This window comes from Bos indicus x Bos taurus, chromosome 12 (genome assembly GCF_003369695.1).
Source record: "Bos indicus x Bos taurus breed Angus x Brahman F1 hybrid chromosome 12, Bos_hybrid_MaternalHap_v2.0, whole genome shotgun sequence".
In the NCBI taxonomy this organism is placed as follows: domain Eukaryota; kingdom Metazoa; phylum Chordata; class Mammalia; order Artiodactyla; family Bovidae; genus Bos; species Bos indicus x Bos taurus.
Genome location: NC_040087.1, coordinates 30,971,903 through 30,996,759, shown reverse-complemented (window position 1 = coordinate 30,996,759; position 24,857 = coordinate 30,971,903). Strand labels below are relative to the sequence as shown.

At 44.5% G+C, this 24,857-nt stretch overlaps 1 protein-coding gene across 2 annotated transcripts in view; it reads left to right on the top strand.

Annotated features, from left to right (window-relative positions):
• The window catches only part of MTUS2 (microtubule associated scaffold protein 2), a 388,026-nt gene that overhangs the window by 126,770 nt on the left and 236,399 nt on the right, over positions 1-24,857 (top strand). For both annotated transcript variants that reach the window (XM_027557497.1, XM_027557498.1), the window contains exons 4-5: positions 1,069-3,505; positions 8,017-8,257. In XM_027557497.1, coding sequence (XP_027413298.1) covers positions 1,313-3,505; positions 8,017-8,257 — 2,434 coding nt within the window. In that variant the 5' untranslated portion in view covers positions 1,069-1,312. The remainder of the gene's footprint in view (positions 1-1,068; positions 3,506-8,016; positions 8,258-24,857) is intronic.

Below are 24,857 nucleotides of genomic sequence, written 5' to 3'. Positions count from 1 at the left end.
TGTTTTTTATTTAAAAATTTTATTGAGTATAGTTGATTTATAGTATTGTGTTCATTTCAAGTGTACATCACAGCAATTCAGTTATACATATGCTTATATCTGTTCTTTTCTGATTCTTACCTGATTCTTTTCTCATACAGTAGTTATAGAGTATTGAGTCGTGTTCCCCGTGTTGTAAAGTCAGCCCTTGTTGGTTATCTATCTTGATTTGGTTGTGTGTGTATGTTAATCATAGGTGTGTGTATGTGTGGGTTTGGACAAGATTCTATGAATATGGGGGGAAAGAGTGGAAAGACTTAGGCTAGGATGTTACTGCATCCTGTGCTGGGGAGTAGGGAGAAGGGACAAATTAAAAAAATGACTGACAAAAACTTAGCTTATAGGAAATGATCTCATTAGTGGAAAAAGTACACGCTGTGTGTAGATGCAAGCAAATGAAAGGAAAAGAATATTTATACCAAGAATACTCTCATGGGGCATGTGAGGCCTGAGAACGACCTAATGCTGGGAGCGTGTGATATTGCTTTCTATACCGATATGTTACATTTGATGATGTCCACCAGGTTTCTCTGTTGTACAGATGAAGTTTTCCTTTGTAAGAAATAAAGCAGTCTGGAGGGTGGAGCTCTAAGACTGTGTAAATATCCTGTTTCCCAGCAGTTTTGCACTTGGTGATTTTAGCAACCGTTGGTGTCACTCATCCAAGATAATTATTACTCTGGTGAATACAAAGTGGTGATTTTTCTAATTGTCTAATTTTTCTTGTATCAGTTGGTATTCTTCTGTGAAGAAGAACCTTCCTTTCTCGTCTGCCCTTTTTAATCAGTATCAGTATGAACTTGTGGATTTTTAAAATATAAACTTAAGATTTAATGTGTGTTTATAATCCATTTCTAACATTAATCATTTCGATGTTATGTTCTCCCGTGCCCCTATCAGAAAAGTTTTGGAGAAATAGTATCTGGATTGAGTGAATGAAGTAATGGTAGGAAAGTGATGAATAAATCTGTGTTTACCGAGAGTTTCTATCTGTCAATCTAGTGTACTTTTCTTTTTATTTCTCTCTAGGTCTCATGGACTAATTGGCTCTCATTCACCGGGAACCCAACAGATAAGTCGTCTCTCTGTGTGTGAAGAAAATGCTCGGTTTTAAAACTGCTCTGAAAATGATGAAAGCAGGATCGCCCTGGTGACGCTGTCAGGGGGCAACAAGCAGCTTGAGAATTTCCTCTTCTCCAGGTAGCAGCTTGAAGGACACCCCTTTCCATTAAGGAGGACTGCATGGCAGGCAGCCCCCACTGACGGCTGGAAAATGAGTGTTCCAGTGGCTCCTAAGAAGTCATGTTACAGCGAATTGCGGGACAGCAGAAATGGAGCAAAAAATAATAATGACCGAGTCCTGAGTTTGGGAGATGCCAATGCCAACCCCATCATGTTGGAGGTTGGCTCCTCTTCTGACGAGCCTGCCACATGTGCTGTGCCAGAGGAAGTTGGAAATGCAAATTTGAGGGGACCAGAGAGTAGTCCCTGTGTCCCGAAGGAGTTTCACCCACTTCAGGGCTTTGCGAAGGCATCTCAGGCTGTCCCCACCGGCCTGAAGGATTTTAAATTCTCTCTGATGGCTCAGAGAGAACGGAATGAAGAGTCCGAGCTGGAGAGAGGTGCAGACCACCTACAGGCCCTTCGGGGTCTCCAGGGACCAGGTCTGCCGAGTCGGAGGACTGTCATGGGCGAGTCTAGCCTGGAGGTTCCGGCTAAGCGGGAGGCTGATGTCCCCCGGCCTGTCCCCAAGGATAAGTTGGCCAAGACCCTTGACAACGAGGAACTGAGGAGGCATTCTTTAGAAAGAGTTAGCAGTTCTGCTGCAGCAGTGGATGTGCTCACAAAGGAGCGGGCTGGAGGCCTGGCCTGGCCGCTTCCACAACCCACAGGGCTGGGGTCCCCAGAAGCCCCGCATCTGGTGCCCGGTGATGGGAAGGGGCCGCCGAAGACGGGGACAGCCCCTTCTCCAGGGCCGCCTTGTCCTCTGGCGGACGGGACCTCAGAGGGAAAGGGCGCACATCATCCTAAACCATCTACCTCAGTAACCATGGAGACCGTCCCCTTAGAGATCCAGCCAGAGAGGGGACGGGTACCCAAGGTCAGCGCCCAGAGCACAGCACCTTCTGCCCATCCAGAGTGCACTCTCGATTGCTCTCCAGCCTCGAAGGATGTCCCGAGAAGGCCAGAAGCACAAGTGGGTCCGGTGAAGGTGGAGCCCAAGACAGAGCTGAAACCTGTGCAGGAGTTCAAGTCCACCCAGGTCGGGGAGCTGGGGTGTCGTCAGGGGCATGGCGTGTCACCTCTCGGGAGAAAGGAGCCAGCTGGGGAGGTGCAGCCAGGAGCCTCAGCCGCTGGGTTGAGCAGCTTGGCACATGGCGTTCCCCACCCCCCGGGTGCAGGAAGAGACAGAGGTGAGCCGGAGAAGGGAGGTGAGGACGGGTCTCTCCGAACTACCCCCAAACCGAGCCCCGGTTCCTCACGAGCTGCGGATCAGCAACCCACGTCCAGAAGTTTGCCAGGCTCAGCTCGGAAGCTGGGTGAAATGGTGCCCAACAGTGTGTCACCAGGGGATGGTCACGTAGCTTTTGTTCCTGGAAACTCAACTGACAGCAAGCCCTCTGGTGCCAGCGATGAGAAAGGCGTCCTGGGAGATGGGAACAGTGTCAACACTATGGTTTTTGACTCAGCTTCCTCTGTTGGAGAGAGCGAAACTCGGGTCCCTGAGCCCCCCAACCCTTCAAGCAGCCGCTCAGAAGCCGAGGAAGGCCAAGAGGTCTGTCTATCTGTTGCAGAGACCAGGAACCATCTGGAACCTGCAGTGAAGACTGAAAGCACCTCCCCAGTGAGGGCAGATGTCCTTCTCGGTGTCCCCGCGTCCCTCCACCCAGAGACAACTGTGAATGTGGCCCGCCAGCCCCCGCCACCCAGCAGCCGCTTTCAGGACTTGGGCACGTCAAGTGTGGATGTGGGGTACCCCCTGGCCGCCCTGCCTCCCGCTGACAGCACCGGGTTGTCACACGCCTCCCCCAAAGTGCCTGCCAAGAACGCCTTCCCTGGGGCCCTCCCCCGTCCCGAGGACACACCCACCTCACTGGAGGGGACGATGGGCCCCCCGGTTGAGAAGAGGGAAGAGCGGGCAGACCCCAGGCCCGTTGTGATGCCCAAGCCCAAGCACGTGAGGCCCAAGATCATCACCTACATCCGGAGGAGCCCACAGGCCCTCGGCCAGGTGGACGCGTCACTGGTTCCCATGGGGCTCCCTTATGCTCCGCCTGCATGCAGCGTGGCTCTCCCCAAAGAGGACAAGGCGGCAGGTGGTGACCTGAAGCCGGCTGCCGGCCTCTACGAGAAGTTCAAGCCGGACCTGCAGAGGCCTCGGGTGTTCAGCTCTGGACTAGTGGTGTCGGGGATCAAGCCCCCAGGACATCCCTTCAGTCCAATGAGTGAGAAGTTTTTGCAGGAGGTAAGAGAATGTCATTGTGAGACAGTCTGTGAGTTGAACATCCTAAAGTTCGTGAGGTGTTTTCAATGAATTGTGAAAGCAGAGTGTCCTCTCTTAGCAAATTCTAGATGCTGATGGATGTATTTGTATAGAAAGGGGTGTTTTGAACTAGAGCAGATTGCAGGCGAATGAACGGTTTCCACTGGAAGAGACTGATGATCAGAATGAGGTGGATCTAACATCTAAAGGGATTCTTTTAAATTCTGCCTGACATAATACATAAAAGTTAGAAAAGCATTTAAATTGGCTTCTGTATTTAAATTGTTCTTGTTGTTGTTCAGTCGCTCAGTTGTGTCCGACCCTTTGCGACCCCATGGCCTGCAGCACGCCAGGCTTCCCTGTCCATCACCATCTCCTGGAGTTTGCTCAAACTCAGGCTCATTGAGCCAGCAATGCCATCCAACCATCTCATCCTCTGTTATCCCCTTCTCCTCCTGCTTTCAGTCTTTCCCAGCATCATCAGGGTCTTTTCCAATGAGCTGGGTCTTAGCATCAGATGGCCAAAGTATTGGAGTTTTAGCTTCAGTATCAGTCCTTCCAGTAAATACTCAGCGTTGATTTCCTTTATTGTTATTCAGTCGCTTAGTCCTGTCCGATTCTTTGCAACCCCAAGGACTGCAGCATGCCAGGCCTCGCTCTCCTTCACTGTGTCCTGGAGTTTGCTCAAACTGCCACTGAGTCAGTGATTTCCTTTAGGATTGACTAGTTTGATCTCCTTGCTGATAAGTGAGCACACTTCTTCTATAAAGTAGTGGGAAAAAAACCCCAAATGAATGTATTATTCAAATTGATCAGACTTGATCCTCTTCTGAAGGAGAATATTTCCCTATGGGAGATTTTTGTGTTTGTACACAGTACAGTGAGTAGAAAATAATGTGTTAGGCATGGGCTCTGTTTTAAGTCTAAACAATAATTACAGCTAGCATTTAGTTGAGTGCCTGCTATGTCCTAGGACCACATAGCGTCACATTTCATTTTTGCCCATCTTTGCCAATCCTTGCTGTGATTCTCTGCAGGGTGGGATTGTGGTGCTCTCATCATTGTCCGGATGAGGAAGCAGATTTGGAGAGCTCTGAGTCCCTCATCTAAAGCCACAAAACAAGGGCAGCGCTGAGATAGCCACCCGGGTCCTCACTGTGCCGCCCCTCTCAGTACCACGGGGCTGGGGCCAGTTGTTCTCCCAGAGCTCAGAGAGCAGGTTTTCTCTGGACTCAAATCTCATGACAACCAGCGATCAACTGAGAGGAAAGTGAGGCCAGGTCAGTGCTCCCCCTGACACCCTCCAGTTCTTCCCAGGCCGCTGTGGACATGGGCAGGAGCTGGTAGGATGGCTCAGCTGTTAGGATGCCCTCCGTCTGGCTCCTTCACTTCCTGACTGCCTGGCCTTCATTCCCGCTCCTTTTGCTGCCTCAGGGCCTTTGCACGTACCTCTGCTCAGGATATTCTTATCTCAGATACCTGAATGGAGAAGGCAGTGGCACCGCACTCCAGTACTCTTGCCTGGAAAGTCCCATGGACGGAGGAGCCTGGTGGGCTGCAGTCTGTGGGTCGCGAAGAGTCGGACACGACTGAGTGACTTGCCTTTCACTTTTCACTTTCATGCATTGGAGAAGGAAATGGCAGCCCACTCCAGTGTTCTTGCCTGGAGAATCCCAGGGACTGGGGAGCTTGGTGGGCTGCCGTCTGTGGGGTCGCACAGAGTCAGACACGACTGAAGCGACTTAGCAGCAGCAGCAGCAGAAGATACCTGGAAGACTCTCCTTCACATTCTGTAGTTCTCTGTTCAAAATATCACTTCATTATGGAGTTTCATTTGAGGAAGTGTAGGTGATGCTGTGGTAAAGAAGCTGCCTGCCAGTGCAGGAGATGCAGGAGACTAGGATTTGATCCCTGGGTTGGAAAGATCTAGAAAGGAAATGGCTACCCACTCCAGTCTTCTTGCTGGGAAAACTCCAAGGACAGAGGAGCCATATGGGCTACAGTCCACGGGGTGGCAAAGAGTTGGGTACGACTGAGCACGCTTCATTCAGTTCTTCAAATAAAGTAATTCTGTGCCACCTTCTCCCCAAAAAAAGATACCCCAGATTTTTCTCTGAGAAACACGTTTGTGAGAAAAACTGTATTTAGAGATGTAGACAAGAATCCTGTTCTTTCTCTCTGACCTGTCTTATCGTTTCTTGTGTATATTTTCCATCTTTGTTGCTTCTGGTCCTTCCATAAAATATAGAGTAATTTCTATATTAGATGCACATTCCTCCCTGCCCACCCCCACAGATATTCTGAAGTCTTAACCGTCTGGAAGCCATCCCAAGTCTTCACGAAGTGGCTTGAGTGTTCCTGCAGCTTTAGTAGCTCTGAGGGGTTGAGAGAGACCCCGTTAGCACGGGGATAGAAGTGCTGCTGGGCACCAGCCCCTTGATCTGAGGACTGTTTTCTGCCTTAATCAGAGAATCTAGGGCCCAGACCCTTTCTTCAGGCTACAGTAAGAACCTATTTGCTCATGTGCCTGAAATGATTTTAGAAATTTGAAATCACGAGGATTCTTTAGTTTGCTTTTAAATTATTTCTCTAAAAATACTCCATTGGAGAAGGAGGGGGGAAAAAACCTCCATTTGAGGTTAATCTCCCTATGTCTATGACTGTGCAGTGACACCTGCTGTGTTTTGTCAATAAAGATGAAAGAAAAGAGTGTGATGCTTTTTTGTAGACGCTCTTGTTTTATTAAAAATGCACAGAGTAGGCATCTAAGGAATACTTTTTGTTATCTTACCAGAGACAAATTACCCAACAAAATGATCGGCACCGAAGTTCCTGTAATCGTTAAGGTTGTTTTCCAACGATGGCATGATGAATTTTGACCCAAGAAATGTATCCAGTTTGAAAAAATGGAATAATTACTGAGATAAGACACTGCAATCTGAAAAACCCAACAGATGTAGGTTAGAAATGGTAATTTCTTCATGAGAGCACCTGCTGAAAGACATGAACAATGACACCAAACATTTAGACACTAAAATTTAAAAATCGAGGGGATATGAGTATAATTGAAATGCCAAAGATTGATAGTGAGAGAGTAAGTAGAAATAGTAAAAATTTTATCAGAGAGCAGATGTAGAATATTCTTTCATAGGAATATAATTTGCTGGAGCCTGAGTTCCGTCTATCGGCTATAGCGATCATACATATTTTACAATGTGATTATGATAAAACTTTAAAGGCCTCATCTTTTGTTTCAATAATGTCAATTTAAAGAGAACTTTTATCTATTTCGACATTAAAAGAGTATTAAATTAAGGGTTTATCTCTTCAGCAGCCTGGATCACAGCTTTATAGCCCCTATTAAAGAATGTTGTTAAATGCCTGTGATTCCTGAATAGAAAGAGGTTTGACTTGTAAAATGTATTGTGATTTAGAGTAGACTTAATTAACATGTATGTCTTTTCATAAGCCTCTGACTCTGTTTTTTTTTAACTTGAAGTAAGGTTATTTTTCGGTGACTTATGTTCTTCATTTCTAGCATGAGGAAACACTGATGTTATGAACAGGCTTTGTGAGTACAGAATTGCATATATAAAAGGTAGCCATATGATTGCATATATGTAAGGTAGCCATCCATTGTGTTCTAATCCAAATGGTTAATCACAGGAAGTAGTAACATGATAACATGATGTTATGTTATTGGATTCAGGAAAGAATGAAACATGATTCCTTTATTTAATAGATGTTTGTTGATTTCAGCTCTGTGCTAGACATTGTTCTAGGTGCTATGAATTCAACAGTCAACAAGACTCTGCCCCAAAACTTCCATTCTAGCGAAACTTGCTCAAACATTCCTGGAGGCACCACCATACTAGGGAAGACAATCAGAGGTAATTGAGTCTCTCATTTTTAATTATATCAACAGAATATAGAGGCCTGAAAACACATCTTTCCATTAACTTCTCTATTCTTCCATTAAATAACCTTTCCTCCCTCATTAACAATGCATAGTTTATTTCCTAAGTAGCCTAATAAAGACTTAACCTAAATTGATAAAGTTCATCAACCTGTTGTAAGACAAGGTCACCAGAAAAACTGCCTGTTCTCCTTGGGAATAAGGAAACTTTCATAATTCCATGAACATTTGCTAAATTCTTGCCTTGCATCATTGACATTATTTATAGATTGACTACTTGCACAAATTCCAATGATTTCGTAGTGATATAATTTTAAAATCTTATGGAGGGAGTTCTTGTTTCTCCCAGTGGAATGTAGATTCATAGAGTATTAGAACCAGCATAGACCGAAGGGATCATCCCATTGTGGTCAACTTAGAGATGAAGACCCTGGGCCCAGAGAAGGTAAGTGATGGGTGATGGAGCAGCTCAGTGATGCCAGAGTGGTCATTGTTGGAGCCTTGGTCGTAGGACGAGGTTCAATGCTCATCCTATGATGTGCAGTTTTCTGATTGAGCTTCTGTTCATTTATCCTAGGTTGCAGAACGCCCTGGAAAAGAAGAATTTTGTTCTCCTCCCTATACTCATTACGAAGTTCCCCCAACTTTCTATCGATCAGCCATGCTCCTTAAGCCCCAGCTGGGATTGGGTGCGATGTCACGTTTACCGTCTGCCAAGAGCAGGATCCTGATTGCGAGTCAGAGGTCTTCAGCGAGTGCCATCCACCCACCGGGAACCATAGCCGCAGCTGCCAGTCTCTACAGTTCCGACCCTGCAGGTAACCAATGCAGCAGGGACTGCTTTTCCTGCTGTGCTTTAAAATAGTGAGCGAATAAAATGAAGGTAGCTGTCTGAAGTAGGAATGCCTCTCCTTCTTTAGAAGGGCCTTTTCCCCTTCTTCCATTTGATTGTAGATATGGACACTGGTCAAGACTCCTCTGTCTACCACTGTCTTCCTCTGCGTCACCCTTAAAATGACGGCCCTTATAATCACCACTTTACAGCTTTTAGTTTCTCCCTTCCCTGATGCATCTTATGGACCAGGGTTCAAAAAATTGTTTCTGGAAAGGGCTACATAGTATTAATAAGTATTTTAGGCTCTCTGGGCCATAATGATCTGTGTTGTAACTACTTAGCATGAGAGTAGCCAGAGACAGTATGTGCATGCATGGGTGCAACTGTGTTTCAACACAGCTTAATTTGCACAGATACAGGCACACCTGGGAGATGCTGTGGGTTCAGTATTTGCTTCACGCAATAAAGCGAGTTTTGAGGGTTTGTGTGTGTGTGTGTGGTTTCCCAGTGCACCTAAAAATTATGTTCACGCTGTGTGTGCTCAGTCTCTCAGTTGTGTCCGGCTCTTTGTGAACCCATGGACTGTAGCCCACCAAGCTCCTCTGTCCATGGATTTTCCAGGCAAGAGTACTGGAGTGGGTGGGGTAGCCATGCCCTCCTCCAGGGGATCTTCCCAACCCAGGAATTGAACTCATGTCTCCTGTTTCTCCTCCATTGCAGACAGATTCTTTACCCACTGAGTCATCTGGGAAGCACTGGAGTCTATTAAATGTGCAATAACATTATGTATTAAAAAGCAGTGTATCTACCTTAATTAAGAGCTGTTTATTTATAAAAAATCTGAACCATCATCTGAGCCTTCAACAAGTCATGCTAATAACATCAAATATGATTGATCACGGATCAGCATAACAAGCATAATAGTAATTTAAAAGTTTGAAATATTGTGAGAGTTACCAAAATGTGACACAGAAACATGAAGTGAGCAAATGCTGGTTGGAAAATGGCGCTGATAGAGTCCTTGAGGGGGGTTGCCATAAACTTGTGATTTATTTAAAAATGCAGCATTTGTGGAGTGCAGTAAAATGAGGGATGTCTGTAGGGGACTGGATTTGGCCTGTGGAGAGAGACCTTCCTGCAGTACAGCAGTGACCGTTTCACTCTTTTCAGCTTTTACACGTCTTGGACAACCCATGTTTGCCCACAGAATGGCCCTGCCCCAGCCCCGTCCTGTTCTGCCCTGGCTGGACCATGTCCCTCCACTGATGTTCTCTGCTCTTCTCTTTCTGTCTGTCTGTCCCTTCTTCTGCTCATGTCATTTCCTCTAAGTTTTACTTTATTGTCCTATCTTATTACAGAAATAATACATACCTGTTGTAAAAAATTTTGAATATAGGAAAATATAAAGATAGAAAGTCACTGTACTTACATTTTTAGCATCCAACCAGAGTTAATATTATGGAAATTGTTCTTCCCACGTGTTTCTTTCTGTGCATGCTTTAATAGCTGAATTAATACTGAATATGAATTTTGATTTTTCCTACTAATATTATATTGTAGGCATTTCCTATGGTGTCAGTGTTTTAGAAATATTTTAATGGCAGCATGAGATTCTGTTTTATTCACTTACTTATTGTTTTAACAAATTCTGGGTGGTTATTATGTGCTAATAGTTGTAAATCGAGGGCTGCAGCACTGAGCAGAGAACTCCTGCCTTTGTGCAACTTAGTCTAATGGATGAAATAGACAGTAAAAAAGCACAAAGATAAATGCATTATTAGAGATTGTGATAAGTGTTAGGAAAGCGAGAAACATAGTGCTTTGAGAAATTGCAACCTGGGCAATTCTGGGCAGCCTCTTGGAGGAGGAGAAGAATGGGTGGGGAATAGAATCAGAATTTACTTATGCAAATTGGGCTTTGCTCGTTCCCCACTGTCTTCCATAATGTTGCAATTTGGATCTTTGAATTTATTTGTTTTCTTTCATATTCTTCTCTTAGATTATCTGAAGTGTAATTGTTGCATAAATGCAGATTCCAAACATTTTTTAAGGCTGACTTATTTTGTAGAAAATGTGTAATAATTATTTTTATACTGTTGTTGAAACACTTCTCAATGCCACAGCCTTGCCAGTGTTGAGTATTACCATTACAGTGATTATCACTACTACTGCTGTTATTATTGTATTTCTTTTTAAAAATGTTATATTTTACTTGGCTGCATTGGGTCTTACTTGTGGCATGCAAACTCTTAGTTGTAGCATGTGGGGTTTCTGACCAGGGATCACACCCAGGCCCCTTGCATTGGGAGCATGGAGTCTTAGCCACTGGCGCACCAGGCAACTTCCTGCAATTCTTTTATCATTAGTGGAAGAACACATTTTTTAATCTGTTTGTCATTTTGTGAGTTGTCATTTACTCAGGTGATTACTGGTCGTCATAATGGTTAGTTGTTTTCTTGGCAAGCACTGCTATAAAAATCAGATAATTTTTTTACTGGTTCCCATGATGTGTGTGTATTATGATGGATCTACCTGCTGTTACAGGACTGCTGCAGGTTAATTATGTGTTCAGTCACTCATTCAACAATTAGTGCTGTGGCGCAGTTACGTGTTAACCTTGTTCTAGGTGTGGGATAAAGCTGTGAAAACAGAAAAAAGTCCTGGTCCTTGTTTTAGAATTTCAGGATGGGAGTGGGCACACTTCTTTATTTTAGTGGATAAATAAATCACATTATCAGGAGCAGTTGTTCAGTTGTTCAGTCAGGTCCAACTCTTTGCAACCCCATAAACTGCAGCATGCCAGGCTTTACTAGTATTGAAGAAAATGAATCAGAGAAGGATGAGTAGGAAGTTTGGGTCAGGAAGAAGGGGGATTCCAATTTTATTTTTTGAAGAAGTAGTTTTAAATGTTTATTTAAGCATCTACTTGCATTTTCTGCTCCCTTTATGTTTTTATGGCTTTTTTGGCTGTTGTTTTATTTTCATTTATTGTATATATATTTCTTTGGTCATGCTCCATGGCACTCAGGATCTTAGTTCCCTGACCATGGGTGGAACCTGAGCCCCCTGCATTGGGAACGTGGAGTCTTAACCAATGGTCCACCAGGGAAGTCCCAGGATTCCAATTTTAAATAAAGTGGTTGGGAAAGGCCTTCCTGAGAGATGACCTTTAAGCCAGTCCCCAAAGGAGGGCAGGGAGGAAAGAGCCAGTGCAAAGGCCCTGGGGTGGCAGGAAGGCCAGGGAGGCTGGAGCTGAGTGAGGGGGCGGGAGGACGGGCTGAGAATGTGAGTAGACAGGTGAATTAGCATGGAGGGGACTTGCAGGAGGCCTCAGAAGGTCATCAACCTTTGACTCTGAGTGAGGAAACCATTGGAGGCTTTGGAAGCGGGGAAGTGAGGCAGTGTGATCGGAGTTTTGCATCAACAGGACCTCTCTCAAGTCCCAGGTTGAGCGCACGCTCTAAGGGGACAGTTTGTCTGTGTTATCTCCCTTCCCTGCCCCACACACTGCCCTCAACTCTACAGACCTTGATCTGTATTTCAGCTCCCTGTGATGGACAGACTCTGAGCCCCTCAAGCAGCTGCTCTGGCATGGACCATGCCTCCAGGCAGAGGGAGTGGCAGTGATCAGGCTCCTCTCTTCATTTTCCTTCTCCAAAGGGTCACATTCCTATGTTGGCTGTTGCACAATTTCTTCCGAGTCCTCCATGATAGACTGTCCCACTGGGACCCCCTACCCATTTCCTGTGTGTGTGTGTGTGTGTGTGTGTGTGTGTGTGTTAGTCACTCAGTTTTGTCTGACCCTTTATGACCCCGTAGACTATAGCCCACCAGGCTCCTCTGTCCATGAGATTTCCCAGGCAAGAGTACTGGAGTGGGTTGCCATGCCCTCCTCCAGGGGATCTTCTTGATCCAGGGATCCAACCCACATCTTTTATGTCTCCTAAATTGGCAGGCGGGTTCTTTACCAGTCTATGTGGAGAGCATCATGGCTTTAGTGTGGCTTAAAAGAACCAGATATGCTATAAATACAAGCTAGTCCACAAAGCATGTTCTCCCAGTTTCTTTGTTATAAATTAGTACTCTTTCCTAAGACCCTTAAAATTTTACAGATCTTAAAGTGATTCTGCTGAAAAATAAACCTAAGCACTTCCTTACTTTGTACATAATTTCTTGCTTTGTGTATGGTGTTTTCTGACTCTACAGTCAGGCATAAACCTATGAAGTTTCACTGTCAAACTCAAGATGCTGTTTAAGTTCTCAAAGGACAACAGCAAGACGGCTAGTTACCTCTGTTTGTTGTTGAGTCGCTCAGTCCTTTCCGACTCTTGTGACCCCGTGGACTGTAGCCTGCCAGGCCCCTCTGTCCATGGGATTTCCTAGGCAGGAATACTGGAATGGGTTGCCATTCCCTTCTCCAGGGGATCCTCCTGACCCCAGGAATTGAACCCAAGTCTCCTGTGTCTTCTGCACTGGCAGGTGGATTCTTTACCACTGAGCCACTGGGGAAGCCCCACTTACCTCCCTCTAGGTGGACATAAAATCTGTCTTAGTGAAACCTAAGATTGAATATAAAAACAATTTGTTAAGAAAACACAATTTTTTATTAGATCCTTCACTACTTGGCTCAGACGATAAAGCATCTGCCTGCAATGCAGGAGACCCTGGTTCAGTTCCTGGAGAAGGAAATGGCAACCCACTCCAGCACTCTTGCCTGGAAAATCCCATGGACGGAGGAGCCTGATAGGCTACAGTCCATGGGGTCGCAAAGAGTCGGACAAGACTGAGCGACTTCACTACTAAATAAAAAGGCAGTTCTTTACTGTACTGCATTTTTAGTAGATTTATATATGTTTTATGTTCCTTTTTTCTGAAAAACATCTCTCATGGCCTAATATGTTATGTAAAAATTGTTAACTTATATAGTGTACGCCGTGTCAGGATATAATTTGTATTCATGGAAATAAGTATACCCAACGTTGCTGAAAGCCTGGCAGTTTCATGTCAACTGGTGCACCCTGAGAGAACTGTAATATTTTTTGAGAGGGATAGTTAAATGTCAGAATACAGTTTTTAAAAGATGAGATGAGAATACTTTACTCTAGAAATAATCAGAGAAGTTCAGTCAGAAAAGGTAAGTTGAGACAGTTTTTTTCAGCTTATTTTGTTATGAATTCTTCTTGTTAAAAGGAAATTTTATTTTGGAGCTCAACATACTGGGTAAACTTGCCTCTTTGGTAAATTTTTTCAAAAGGCAGGTTGAATCCTGCCAAAGTTTAAAATGTAGGGCAATCAAGTTAATGTCACATATATTGAAGGAGAAGTAAACTTGATTGGAACAATTTAACACAGAAGCATAGTATTAATTTTTGAAAAGCCTGAGTAGTCATGATAATGTCAGAATGGAAGCTCTTCGTATAGTGACCAATGTTTGGAATGTAATCAGTGAATCTAGTATCTCTCACCTGGCCTCCCAGGTCTCCAAGGTCAGGTCTCCCTGCTGGAGCCTGTTTGTATCTTTCTTTCTTTTCATGCTGGTCTCGGTACCCCCGCCTCATGGCCTGCTTTCAGCTCTTTATGCATTTCAACCCCTTCCTGACAAAAGGCTCCTGTGGTCAGCACGCCTTCTAGAACACACTTCCTCCAGCACACTCCAAGACTAGCCCTGTCTTCTCCTTCAGGTTTCAACATAAATGTCATGGCTCCAAGGACTTCCCTCGTGGTCCCATGGTTCGTACTTTACTTCCCAATGCAGGGATCCCTGGTTGGGGAATCAAGATCCCACATGCCTCATGCCCGAAACATAAAACAGAAGCAATATTGTAACAAATTCAGTGAAGACTTTAAAAGTGGCCCACATCAAAAAAAAAAAATCTTAAAAAGACATAAATGTCATGGCCCTGGAAAGAGACCTGACTGTGATCCCCCTATTCAGGGCCCCTTCCCAATCAGGTACTTTGTAACACATTTTCCTGTTTGTCTCCTTCACCAGTTTATATCATGGCCTGTGATTCTTATTTTGCCTTTGCACACTGGCCATCTCTCACCCCACTGCAGTGCATAGTCTATGAGAAAAAGTGAAAGTCACTCAGTTGTGTCTGACTCTTTGTGACCCCATGGACTATCCAATCCATGGAATTCTCCAGGCCAGAATACTGGAGTGAGTAGCCTTTCCCAGAGGATCTTCCCAACCCAGGGATCGAACCCAGGTCCCCCACATTGCAGGCAGATTCTTTATCAGCTGAGCCACAGGGAAGCCTGAGAATGCTAGAGTGGATAGCCTGTCCCTTCTCCAGCAGATCTTCCCGACCCAGGAACTGAACCAGGGTCTCCTGCATTGCAGGCAGATTCTTTACCATCTGAGCCACCAGGGAAGCCCAGTCCGTGAGAACAGGCATTTAGAACTGCAATATCTTTTGAATAAATGTTAAGAGTAGCAGTAGCAGTGGGAGCTCTTGTGTTTGTTTTTTTTTTGTTTGTTTTCATCATTAGGGAAAGTTGATAAAGTGCTGAGATGATTTGGAGCAGAAAGCAGGCAAATTAAGGACAGATAGTAAATATTTTAAGCTTTGTGGGCCAAACAGCCTCTGTTACAACTACTCCACTCTGCCATCATTAGAGCAGAAGTGGCCACGCCAAGTGAACGAGTGTGGCCAGGTTCCAGTAAAGCTCTTTTTACAGAAATAAACGGCCAACCTGCGGGCTGTAGTTTGCTGACCGAATGCGGTTTCAGAGAGTCACCAGTGTTTGAGATGTTCACATCGTTCCTTTATCCAGTATTTTATTCATTCTGTTGTTGAGCAGAGGTTTTCTGGTGTGGGCCAGGTGCTGGTCTGTGTTTGGGATGCACAGATTATATAGCCCAAACTTGGCAAAAATATATAGAGAGATATCAGTAATTACAATAGGAAGAGAGATGCATTTGATAGAGATTTTCAGAATGCACATGAGCGGGATACCCAACTCAGCTTGGGCAGGTGGGGACTCTGGAAGGCTTTTCCAGATGAGGAGATGAGATGAGTTTTGCAGGATGAATAGGAATTTACCAGAAGGGGTAAAGGTAGCATGCATATACCTGTCAGAGAGAGAGGTCATGAGTTTGGTGATGCAGATCCCTTACAGGGACCGATTACTCAGTCAGAAGTACCGGAAAATGCTTTATAGGGTGGGGATGGGGGTGGACACTTAGTCATTGGACACAGGCAGGGCTCGAAGTTCCTTGGGGACATTTGGGTAGAAATCTCCAAAGGGCAGAAATGGGGACTGGAGAGAGGTCTACGCCAAAGGTCAACATGGGAGTCGTTGTCCCCACCTTGATGCGAGCAAATGGGTTAGAGAGGGAGAACAGAGTAAGGAAAAGGTCACAAAGGGACCGTGTGCCCACATCTGAGGGGTAACTGAAGGAAGAAGCCTGCAAAAGGCAGGACACCCACCTCAGGGTGGGTGGCTGGTGGGGGACAAGGGGGAAAATGCAGTGTTTTAGTCTAATGAAGAGGAAGCATCCAAGGTAGAAAAATGGTCAAATCTGTCTCACAGGAGACAGGACAAGTAAAAATGCAAAGAGGTGGTTGGGATGGGAAATTAGGAAGCAGTTGGTGACCTAGTTTTGAATGAGCAATTTTAGTAGAATGTGGGGGCGGAAGTCACATATTAGTGAGTTGAGAAGTGAATGAAAAGTGAGGGAATGGAGGCAATGAGAATAGACTCCTGTTTCTAAAAACGCCCCAGTGAAGAAGAGAGCGCGGTGCTCGCTGCCAGGGGAGGGGGTTGTGTTTTGTTTTGTCGTTCAGACTGTGACCCAGGGGATCTTCCCAACCCAGGGGTCAAACCCATGTCTCCTGAATTGGCAGGCAAATTCTTTACCACCAAGTCACCTGGGAAGCCTCCCCCCTGCCAAATAAAAAATAGAATGAAAATAGTTTATTGGCATCATTTAAGTGCCGTATCATTATTTTTATCATCAGTTCAGATCAGTCACTCAGTCATGTCCTACTCTTTGTGACCCCATGAATTGCAGCACGCCAGGCCTCCCTGTCCATCACCAACTCCCGGAGTTCACCCAAACTCATGTCCATCGAGTCAGTGATGCCATCCAGCCGTCTCATCCTCTGTCGTCCCCTTCTCCTCCTGCCCCCAATCTCTCCCAGCATCAGAGTCTTTTCCAATGAGTCAACTCTTCACATGAGGTGGCCAAAGTATTGGAGTTTCAGCTTCAGCAACAGTCCTTCCAATGAATATTCAGCACTAATTTCCTTTAGAATGGATTGGTTGGATCTCCTTGCAGTCCAAGGGACTCTCAAGAGTCTTCTCCAACACCACAGTTCAAAAGCATCAATTCTTTGGTGCTCAGCCTTCTTCACAGTCCAACTCTCACATCCATACATGACCACAGGAAAAACCATAGCCTTGACTAGACGGACCTTTGTTGGCAAAGTAATGTCTCTGCTCTTTAATATGCTCTCTAGGTTTCCTTCCAAGGAGTAAGCGTCTTTTAATTTCATGGCTGCAATCACCATTTTTATCATGGTTTTACTTAATTTCATGAGAACTACATAGCATCTACCAAGAAAAATTTAAATCCAGTGGGAAAACATCCCTGTAAAGATAAACCAACAGTGAGATTGCTGAGATGGTCAAAGAGATGAAGAAGGAAATGGCAACCCACCCAGTATTCCTGCCTGGAGAATCCCATGAACAGAGGAGACTGGTGGGCTACAGTCCCTGAGGTCACAAAGAGTCGGATACGACTCAGCACGGACACGTGCACACGTGGTCAAGGAGCATGTGGCGTAACTGTGGTTCCTTTGGAGTCTTAATGACACCGGATGACCTTGGGACATATCTTGGAGGCTTCCGAAGAACATTCAGTTTGTTTTGCCACTTGTACTATTAACAGTTTGTCTCTCAGTATCACTGGTACTACGTACTGCTGAAATGGACTTTGGGAGTGGCTGTGTTTTTACTGTGCGTTTGGCCATCCCAACTTTGGTTTACTTTTGTTGCGACTGAGCTTGCCTAATAATGCCCTGCAGGAATTAGTACAAGGGCAAATTTCCTCAGCCAGGACCCAGAGATAGCTTCAGTGGCTCTGGGGTGGGTCACAGGCTTAACAACTATTCTACTTATTTGGACAAACACTGTTAGTATACATAATCAATATTGAGCACCTACTGTTTGTCAAGTTGTTTTAGGCCCTTAGGATACAACCGTGAACAAGACAGATGAGATCCACAGGCAGTTAGGATGCAGTTGATTAGTGCTGCGACCACAAAGTCTTCTGGGCCCAGGAGAACAGAGGAGGGGATCTAACCCTAAGTTGGGGGGCAGGAAAGTTTTTCGGGTGTAGTGTGGTATGAAGGAGTGAAGGATTTGATGTTATTCTTATGTAACTTCCCTTCCTCTTTCTCCTGGGAAGGATGTGTTGTTTCCTTGTTTGTTTTGCTGGAGTACATCCTTGGTAATTTCCAGAGAGAGTTCAAGGAAAGCAAACTCGCTGAGATTTTGCCTTTCTGAAACTATCTTTAGTCTTCATTCACTAGATCAAATAGCATTTTCTGGGTTGAAAATGAGTTTTTCAAAACATGCAGACTTCCTAGTGTTGCTCAAAAGAAACGTGGTGCCTATCTGAGAATTTTTTTGGGGGGTTGGGGTAGGAGACCTGCTTTTATTTCTCTCCAAAAGCTTTAGAATCGTCTCTTATCCTTGGTGTTTTAAAAATTCCCTGTGTGTGTGTATGTGTGTGCGTGCGTGCACACTCTGTGTCGTACAGAGTGTGAGAGAACATGAGAGAGAGACAGAGAGACAGAAGTACAGCAGACAGAGACAGGAACTCAGAGAGGTGGAGGAAGGAAGAGAGGGTAAATTGATTTATCTTGCTAGGACTTGCTAAACTCTATTTCCCTTCAGCATTGGACAGTCATCTCATCATCTTGTGTTCTTGTTCAGTCCAACTTCTCTGTTTTCTCTGTCTTCCTGGGATTTCTGTTATTTGGTATTTGGACCTCCCAAAGTGGTGACTTATGTCTAGTTTTTCTTTCATTTAAAAAAAAATTTTAAGATTTGTTTTCATGTGGACCATTTTTGAAATCTTTATTGAATTTGTTACCATGTTTTGATTTTTTTTTTGGCTGAGAGACATGTGGGATCTTAACTTCCCAGGCAGTTCAGTTCAGTTGCTCAGTTGTGTCCGACTCTGCGACCCCATGAACTGCAGCACGCCAGGCCTCCCTGTCCATCACCAACTCCTGGAGTTTACTCAAACTCACGTCCATCGAGTCAGTGATGCCATCCAACCGTCTCATCCTCTGTCATCCCCTTCTCCTCCTGCCTTCAATCTTTCCCAGCATCAGGGTCTTTTCAAATGAGTCAGCTCTTTGCATCAGGTGGCCAAAGTATTGGAGTTTCAGCTTCAGCATCAGTCCTTCCAATGAATATTCAGGACTCATTTCCTTTAGGATGGACTGGTTGGATCTCCTTGCTGTGCAAGGGACTCTCAAGAGTCTTCTCCAACACCACAGTTCAAAAGCATCAGTTCTTTGGTGCTCAGCTTTCTTTATAGTCCAGCTCTCACATCCATACATGACTACTAGAAAAACCATAGCCTTGACTAGATGGACCTTTGTTGGCAAAGTAATGTTTCTGTTTTTAAATATGCTGTCTAGGTTGGTCATAACTTTTCTTCCAATGAGTAAGCATCTTTTAATTTCACGGCTAAAGTCACCATCTGCAGTGATTCTGGAGCCCAGAAAAAGAAAGTCTGTCACTGTTTCCACTTCCCGGTGAGTGAAGTCGTTCAGTCGTGTCCGACTCTTTGCAACCCCATGGACTGTAGCCTACCACGTTCTTCTGTCCATGGGATTTTCCAGGCAGGAGGACTGGAGTGGGTTGCCATTTCCTTCTCCAGAGGATCTTCCTGACCCAGGGATTGAACCCAGGTCTCCTGCATTGTAGGCAGACGCTTTACCATCTGAGCCACTTCCCAACCAGAGATCAAACCCGTACCTCCTGCATTGGAAGGCCAAGTCGCAACCACTGGACTGCCAGAGAAGCGTCTATAGTTTTTCTTATGTGTTCTCTCTTTCTTCATGCTTTTCCTCATTTTAGACAATCTCACTGGGCTTTATTTTCTAATGCTTCTCTTGAAAGCCTTGTTTTGGCACATCTTCCTGATGTCTGATTGCGTCTTTTCATAGCCGATTTCTGTTTCTTTTATTGTTGCAACATCTTCCCAAATTTCTCTAAGGGTGCCTCTTTCAAGACATCTCCTGTTGCCTAAATTCTCTCTGTAGTCTCAGGGGCAGATTTTGTTTCTCTTGACTTTTTGGTTGCTTGGGTTGTGCAGGAAGCGCTTCTTAAAGTCTTTGTGATCAGTCACACTTGCTATTGACTTGGATGAACTTGAAGTCCATTTGTTCGCACTCTGTAGGAGTCTGTTTCCCCTCACCCTGGGGCTTGGCCCTGGTGGGCAGGTGGAAGGTAAATTCCTGGTTCTGGGTGCTGCATGGGCAGATGAAGGCCAGGGGTTCTTCCCCTGTCTCCCTCCCTGTCTCAGCCTCTCCCCCCTCCTTCCCGGGATCCGAGGCTCTGTGGCCCTGGCTGTCTGGGTGGAGGTCAGCGCGCACTCCCTCTACTGCAGCACGGATGGCTCTTCTGTCTGCTGCAGCCTGCACATCTCCTCTGCCCGCCAGCCAGGGACCTCTGTTTCTGTTCCAGAAATTGTTGAAATAGCTGCCTCAGTAAGTAGCTCTTTTCTCTCTCTTGTCCTAGGTTTAAATATGTAAATTGCTTAAGAGAAAGAAGTCAATAAATGTTAGCTCTTATTATGAACTGTACTTCTTCAAATTGAATGACTCTGACTTTAAGGCATCTTTGGTAAGAAAGGGACAAACTGCCTGCGTTCTGTCCACCACCGCGACCTGGCAAGTCTCCTTTTCCATGTAAGTCTAGTCACCAGCACCTCGTAGGGTGCTATTCAGTAGTGTGAGATGGCTGTTTCCTCAGGCTTGCAGAAGAATTCTGAGAACTGTGCTGTTAAACGCATTCCGTAGAGATGCTGTATCATCATAATCTCCTGAGTCTTTTCTGTAGCCAAGAACGCAAGGGCTTTGATTTTTTTCCTCTGTTTTGCAGTGTGACAGCCGGTTATCAGAAAGCAGATGATTCAAGGGCATTTGCTCATAAAAATATTGTTCCTTTCAGTGAGCTTTGAGATGCTGATGGTTTCCCCAAGAATCACGGATATAAATAGAATCTAAGGCTTTCTCCATCCACACGTATACCCACAGCAGTTTAAAAGTGTTGGTAGGTTTAGAGTCATTTACAAATAATTGACTGACTCTGCCATTTCTGTAAGGTGTCCCCATACAAGGTCGCCTGTATTTGATATCTCTGTTTAAACAACTTCTAAATGTATGCCGATCTGTCCATCAAAAGTATGGCATTTGTAGAATTTATATTACTTGTCCCTTCCTCCAATGTCCTTCTGTTTGCAGCACTCTCTCAAGCCTGCACCCAACCCTCCGCTTTCCAATTCCCATTTCTTACCCAAAGCCTTTGAGAAATTTATACACTCACCAATTATGTATAGAGAGGTCAGCGCTCCCCGCTGCTGCTGCTAAGTCGCTTCATTCGTGTCCGACTCTGTGCGACCCCATAGACGGCAGCCCACCAGGCTCCCCCATCCCTGGGATCCTCCAGGCAAGAACACTTGAGCCCTAGTGGTGATTTAATTCTACGGTGGAAAATACATCACTGGATGTTTGTGAATCTCTGGATTAAATCCAGCCACTTCAGGTGAGGCAGCAAGATCTAAACAGAAATGAGGATGTAGATACTCAGATCCTAGTTAGACTCTGATAATGCAAAAATGAATGGCCCTGGTGGCTCAGACGGTAAAGTGTCTGCCTGCAATGCAGGAGACCTGGGTTCTATTCCTGGGTCGGGAAGATCCCCTGGAGAAGGAAATGGCAATCCACTCCAGCACTCTTGCCTGGAAAATCCCATGGACGGAGGAGCCTGATAGTGCAAAAATGCTTGGTCTCAGTGTTTTAGAGTACTATAAGAAAGTAAAACTCAAGATTTGGACCTCAATTAAAGACATACTGCATATGTAGGTTTATTTGGTTTTGCAGATTACTTATTGCTCAGTTAGCAGTATTCTGTCTTTACCTTTAGATCCATCCCTTTGCAGCTCTAAAAACATGAACCAAACCAAACCAAAATAAAACAACTTTCACTAGTTCCCTTTCTAGCCTGGGTATTAAATAATGCCAATGACCTGGATTGTGAACAGACACACCTGTCATGAGGTGAGCATTAAACTTAAAAATAATTTCAGGCATTGCTTTAGATTTTCCTGAAGTCTCACCAAAGGGTTTTATTGTCATCTCTTTGCTTCATCACTGGACATGTATTTCTGACAGTGACCTGGGTCTCATCTTGGCCCAGAAGCCGTTTCTTAATTTTGATCTTGTTTATCATTTAGAGATGCTTTGAATTTTCAGTGTGTTGTAACTTCTTAATGTTTAACCATTACTTTATGTTCACATCTTTAGCTTGTCTCTCCACTGTTCTTTTTTTTTTACCAGAATAGTAAGTAGCTGGGTAGCATCTTCATCTCTCTGCCTGGAAATCTCCTTAGCCAGAGTCCTGAATTTTTTAGATACAATTTCTACATTCCATGCCACAGCAGGTAACATTGTTGCTAAACTTTCAGCCACCCTTAACAAGGACTCACTTTCCATCAGTTCCCTCACTTTGAACCCTCACCAACAGCTTCCTCAAAGGCCTTCCTGGGAGTGCGGCTGTCTTAACCACTGGAGCACCAGGGAAGCCCCAGGATATACATTTTTAGATGCAGTTTCGTTTCTGTCATTATAATGGGTAGATGGTTTTATCCTCATTTTTCTTTTTTCCTTTATAATTTATGTATTTATCTTTGGTTGCTCTGGTTCTTCCTTGCTGTGCGAGCAGACTTTTCTCTAGTTGCGGTGAACAGGGGATACGCTCTAGTTGCTGCGTCCGGGCTTCTCACTGCAGTGGCTTCTCTTGTTGCAGAGCATGGGCTCTAGCCTCAGGGGCTTCAGTGGTTGTAGCTCATGGGCTCTAGAGCTCTGGCTTAGTAGTTGTGGCTCACAGACTTAGCTGTTTTGTGGCACATGGGATCTTCCTGGACCAGGGAGCAATCCCTATGCTGAATTAGCAAGTGGATTCTTACCCACTACACCATCAGGGAAGTCCTGTCCTCATGTTTTATCTGAGGAAACCGATTCAGAGAGTTTGAGTCTGTCCTGAGATTATACACTTGATGTTACCATCAAACCCAGATCTTTAGTACAATCCTGAAACCTGCCACTTCCTTTCTTTCTTTAATTGTGTCTTTCTCGTCTCCTGTGGGATGGTTGCAGGTTTAACATTAAAAGCTTTTGCTTATTATTTCCCAAGGTGGAGGAAAAAGCAGTTGCTGTTTATTCTTATTTGAGAGTAAAGTGAGAGAGGATTTCTTTCTTAGCTACTTAAACAAAGTGAACCACCTCTCTACAAAATATCTGTGAAAGAAAAAAACCTGTTTTTAAAAGCAACTGGAAAGAACTATAATAAAAGTTTTTAAAAAAGGATAGTTTGGTTCATATAATGTGTTGTTCTATGTGTATAAATATACCAGAAAAAAACCCACTTCAGAAGCAAAATTAGGAGAAAATGGGCCTTGGATAAACACCCTGGGTCATTCCACTTGAAGATTTTGCCTTTCTTCCACTCTTTGCTTCCCGTTGCACTCGGTCTGGCCTCTGTTTGGGCCTGTTTGACCCCTTATTCTAGACCATGGTTGTTTATCAACAAATGTCTCTACTCCAGTAGGTTGTAAGCCCCTCTTGGGGACCCCTGCTTTGTTTCTGAGTCTCCCATGGTGCCTTCTAAAGTGCCTTGGCCATGGTGGTGCCTGTCAACGCATGTTGAATTGGATGGATATCCATTTACATTCTTAAAGTTTTTTTTACTACCTGGGATGTCAGAGACCTGGGACAACAATGGATGGACCGTTCTCAATATAGTATTGAGCCATAAAGCACTATAATCTCATTCTAGTTGATTGAGATATTTCTAGCGTTCCAAAGTCGTATTTGAAGGAGAATCAATACAAAAGGGGAAAAGGTAAGAACAAATAACAACTTTTCATTTTTCCTCTAAATGTGAAGATTTGCGTTCTTCAAAGGATTCATCTTTCAAAAGAAAACCAGGATTACTTTGAAACAGTGACACGTCTTTTTAGCACTTAATAGCAGCAAAATCTCTTTTGTCGTTCACACAGGAGTTTGTATCTTTGGCGGGGGCGGGGGGGGCGGCAAAATCTTGACAGAATGTAGAGCCTTCATGAAAATAAAAGACGTAAGCACACATAAGCTCCTTTGCATGGGATTTGAATATTTGATTCTAGAGGTCTTTTTGTAAGTGTTTAAATTAATTTTTGGAATTATTTAATTTCCCCATTATGGTCATATTCATTTGGAAGAGACTTTGATCTGCCATACAGAGCATCTCTTCCATCTGCCTGTTAGAAGAGGTTTTTGTGGAGAACTCACAATGACAGACCAAGTGCTCCATCTGCCATGGCCCTTTGAAAGTGAAGATGCTGATAGAATTTGTGACATTCATTGCTGCAGCTCAGTGTAAGCCTGTTACTGAACACAAGAATTATTTATTCTTTAAAAAGCTTCTGTTTTAATATAACAACTCCATTGATATATAATTCATAGGCTAGATAGGAGTCACCCTTTTAAAGGATGCAGTTCAGTGGTTTTTAGTCTATTCACAGAATTGGGCAACCACAACCACCATCAATTTTAGAGCATTTTTATAGAAACCCTGTGCCTGTTATCAAACCCTCCCCTTTTCCCCAAACTCCAGCCCCTGGCAACCATTAACCTACTTCCTGTCTCTATAGATTTGCCTCCTGTGGACATTGCATATAATTGAATCATGCAACATGCAGCCTTTTCTGTCTGGCTTCTTCCATTGGTTGTAATGCAGCGGTCCCCAACCTTTTTGGCAGCAGGGATGGAATTCATGGAAGACAGTTTTTCTATGAACTGGGGGGTGGTGGGGGGATGGTTTTGGGATAATTCAGGTGTGTTACATTTCTTGTGCAACTTTATTTCTATTATTATATTATTATGATGTGAGCTCCACTTCAGGTCATCAAGAATTAGATTCCGGAGGTTGGGGCCTCCTGCCTTAGTGTTTTCACGATTCATCCATATTGTAGCCATATCAGGGCCTTGGTCCGTTTTATGGCTGAGAAATGCTGCGTGTGTTGGCCTTCCCCAGTTAATGACCTTTGTGTTGCTTCCACTTTTTGTCCCTTATGATTTATGCAAATGCTCTCTCTCTCCCCGCTCCTCTCCTCTACCCTCAGTCTTTTTTCCCTTTGTTATTTTTTCCTGGAGGTTCTTGTGCTCTGCTTGTATCGATACGTTTCTTCCAGAAAGCTTCAAACCAACATCCTCTGGGGTGGGACCTCCCTATGGCAGTGGTTGCTTTATGGGATGCCAGGACCCTGGGTGGGTTTGAGTTAAGCTCTTTGGTGT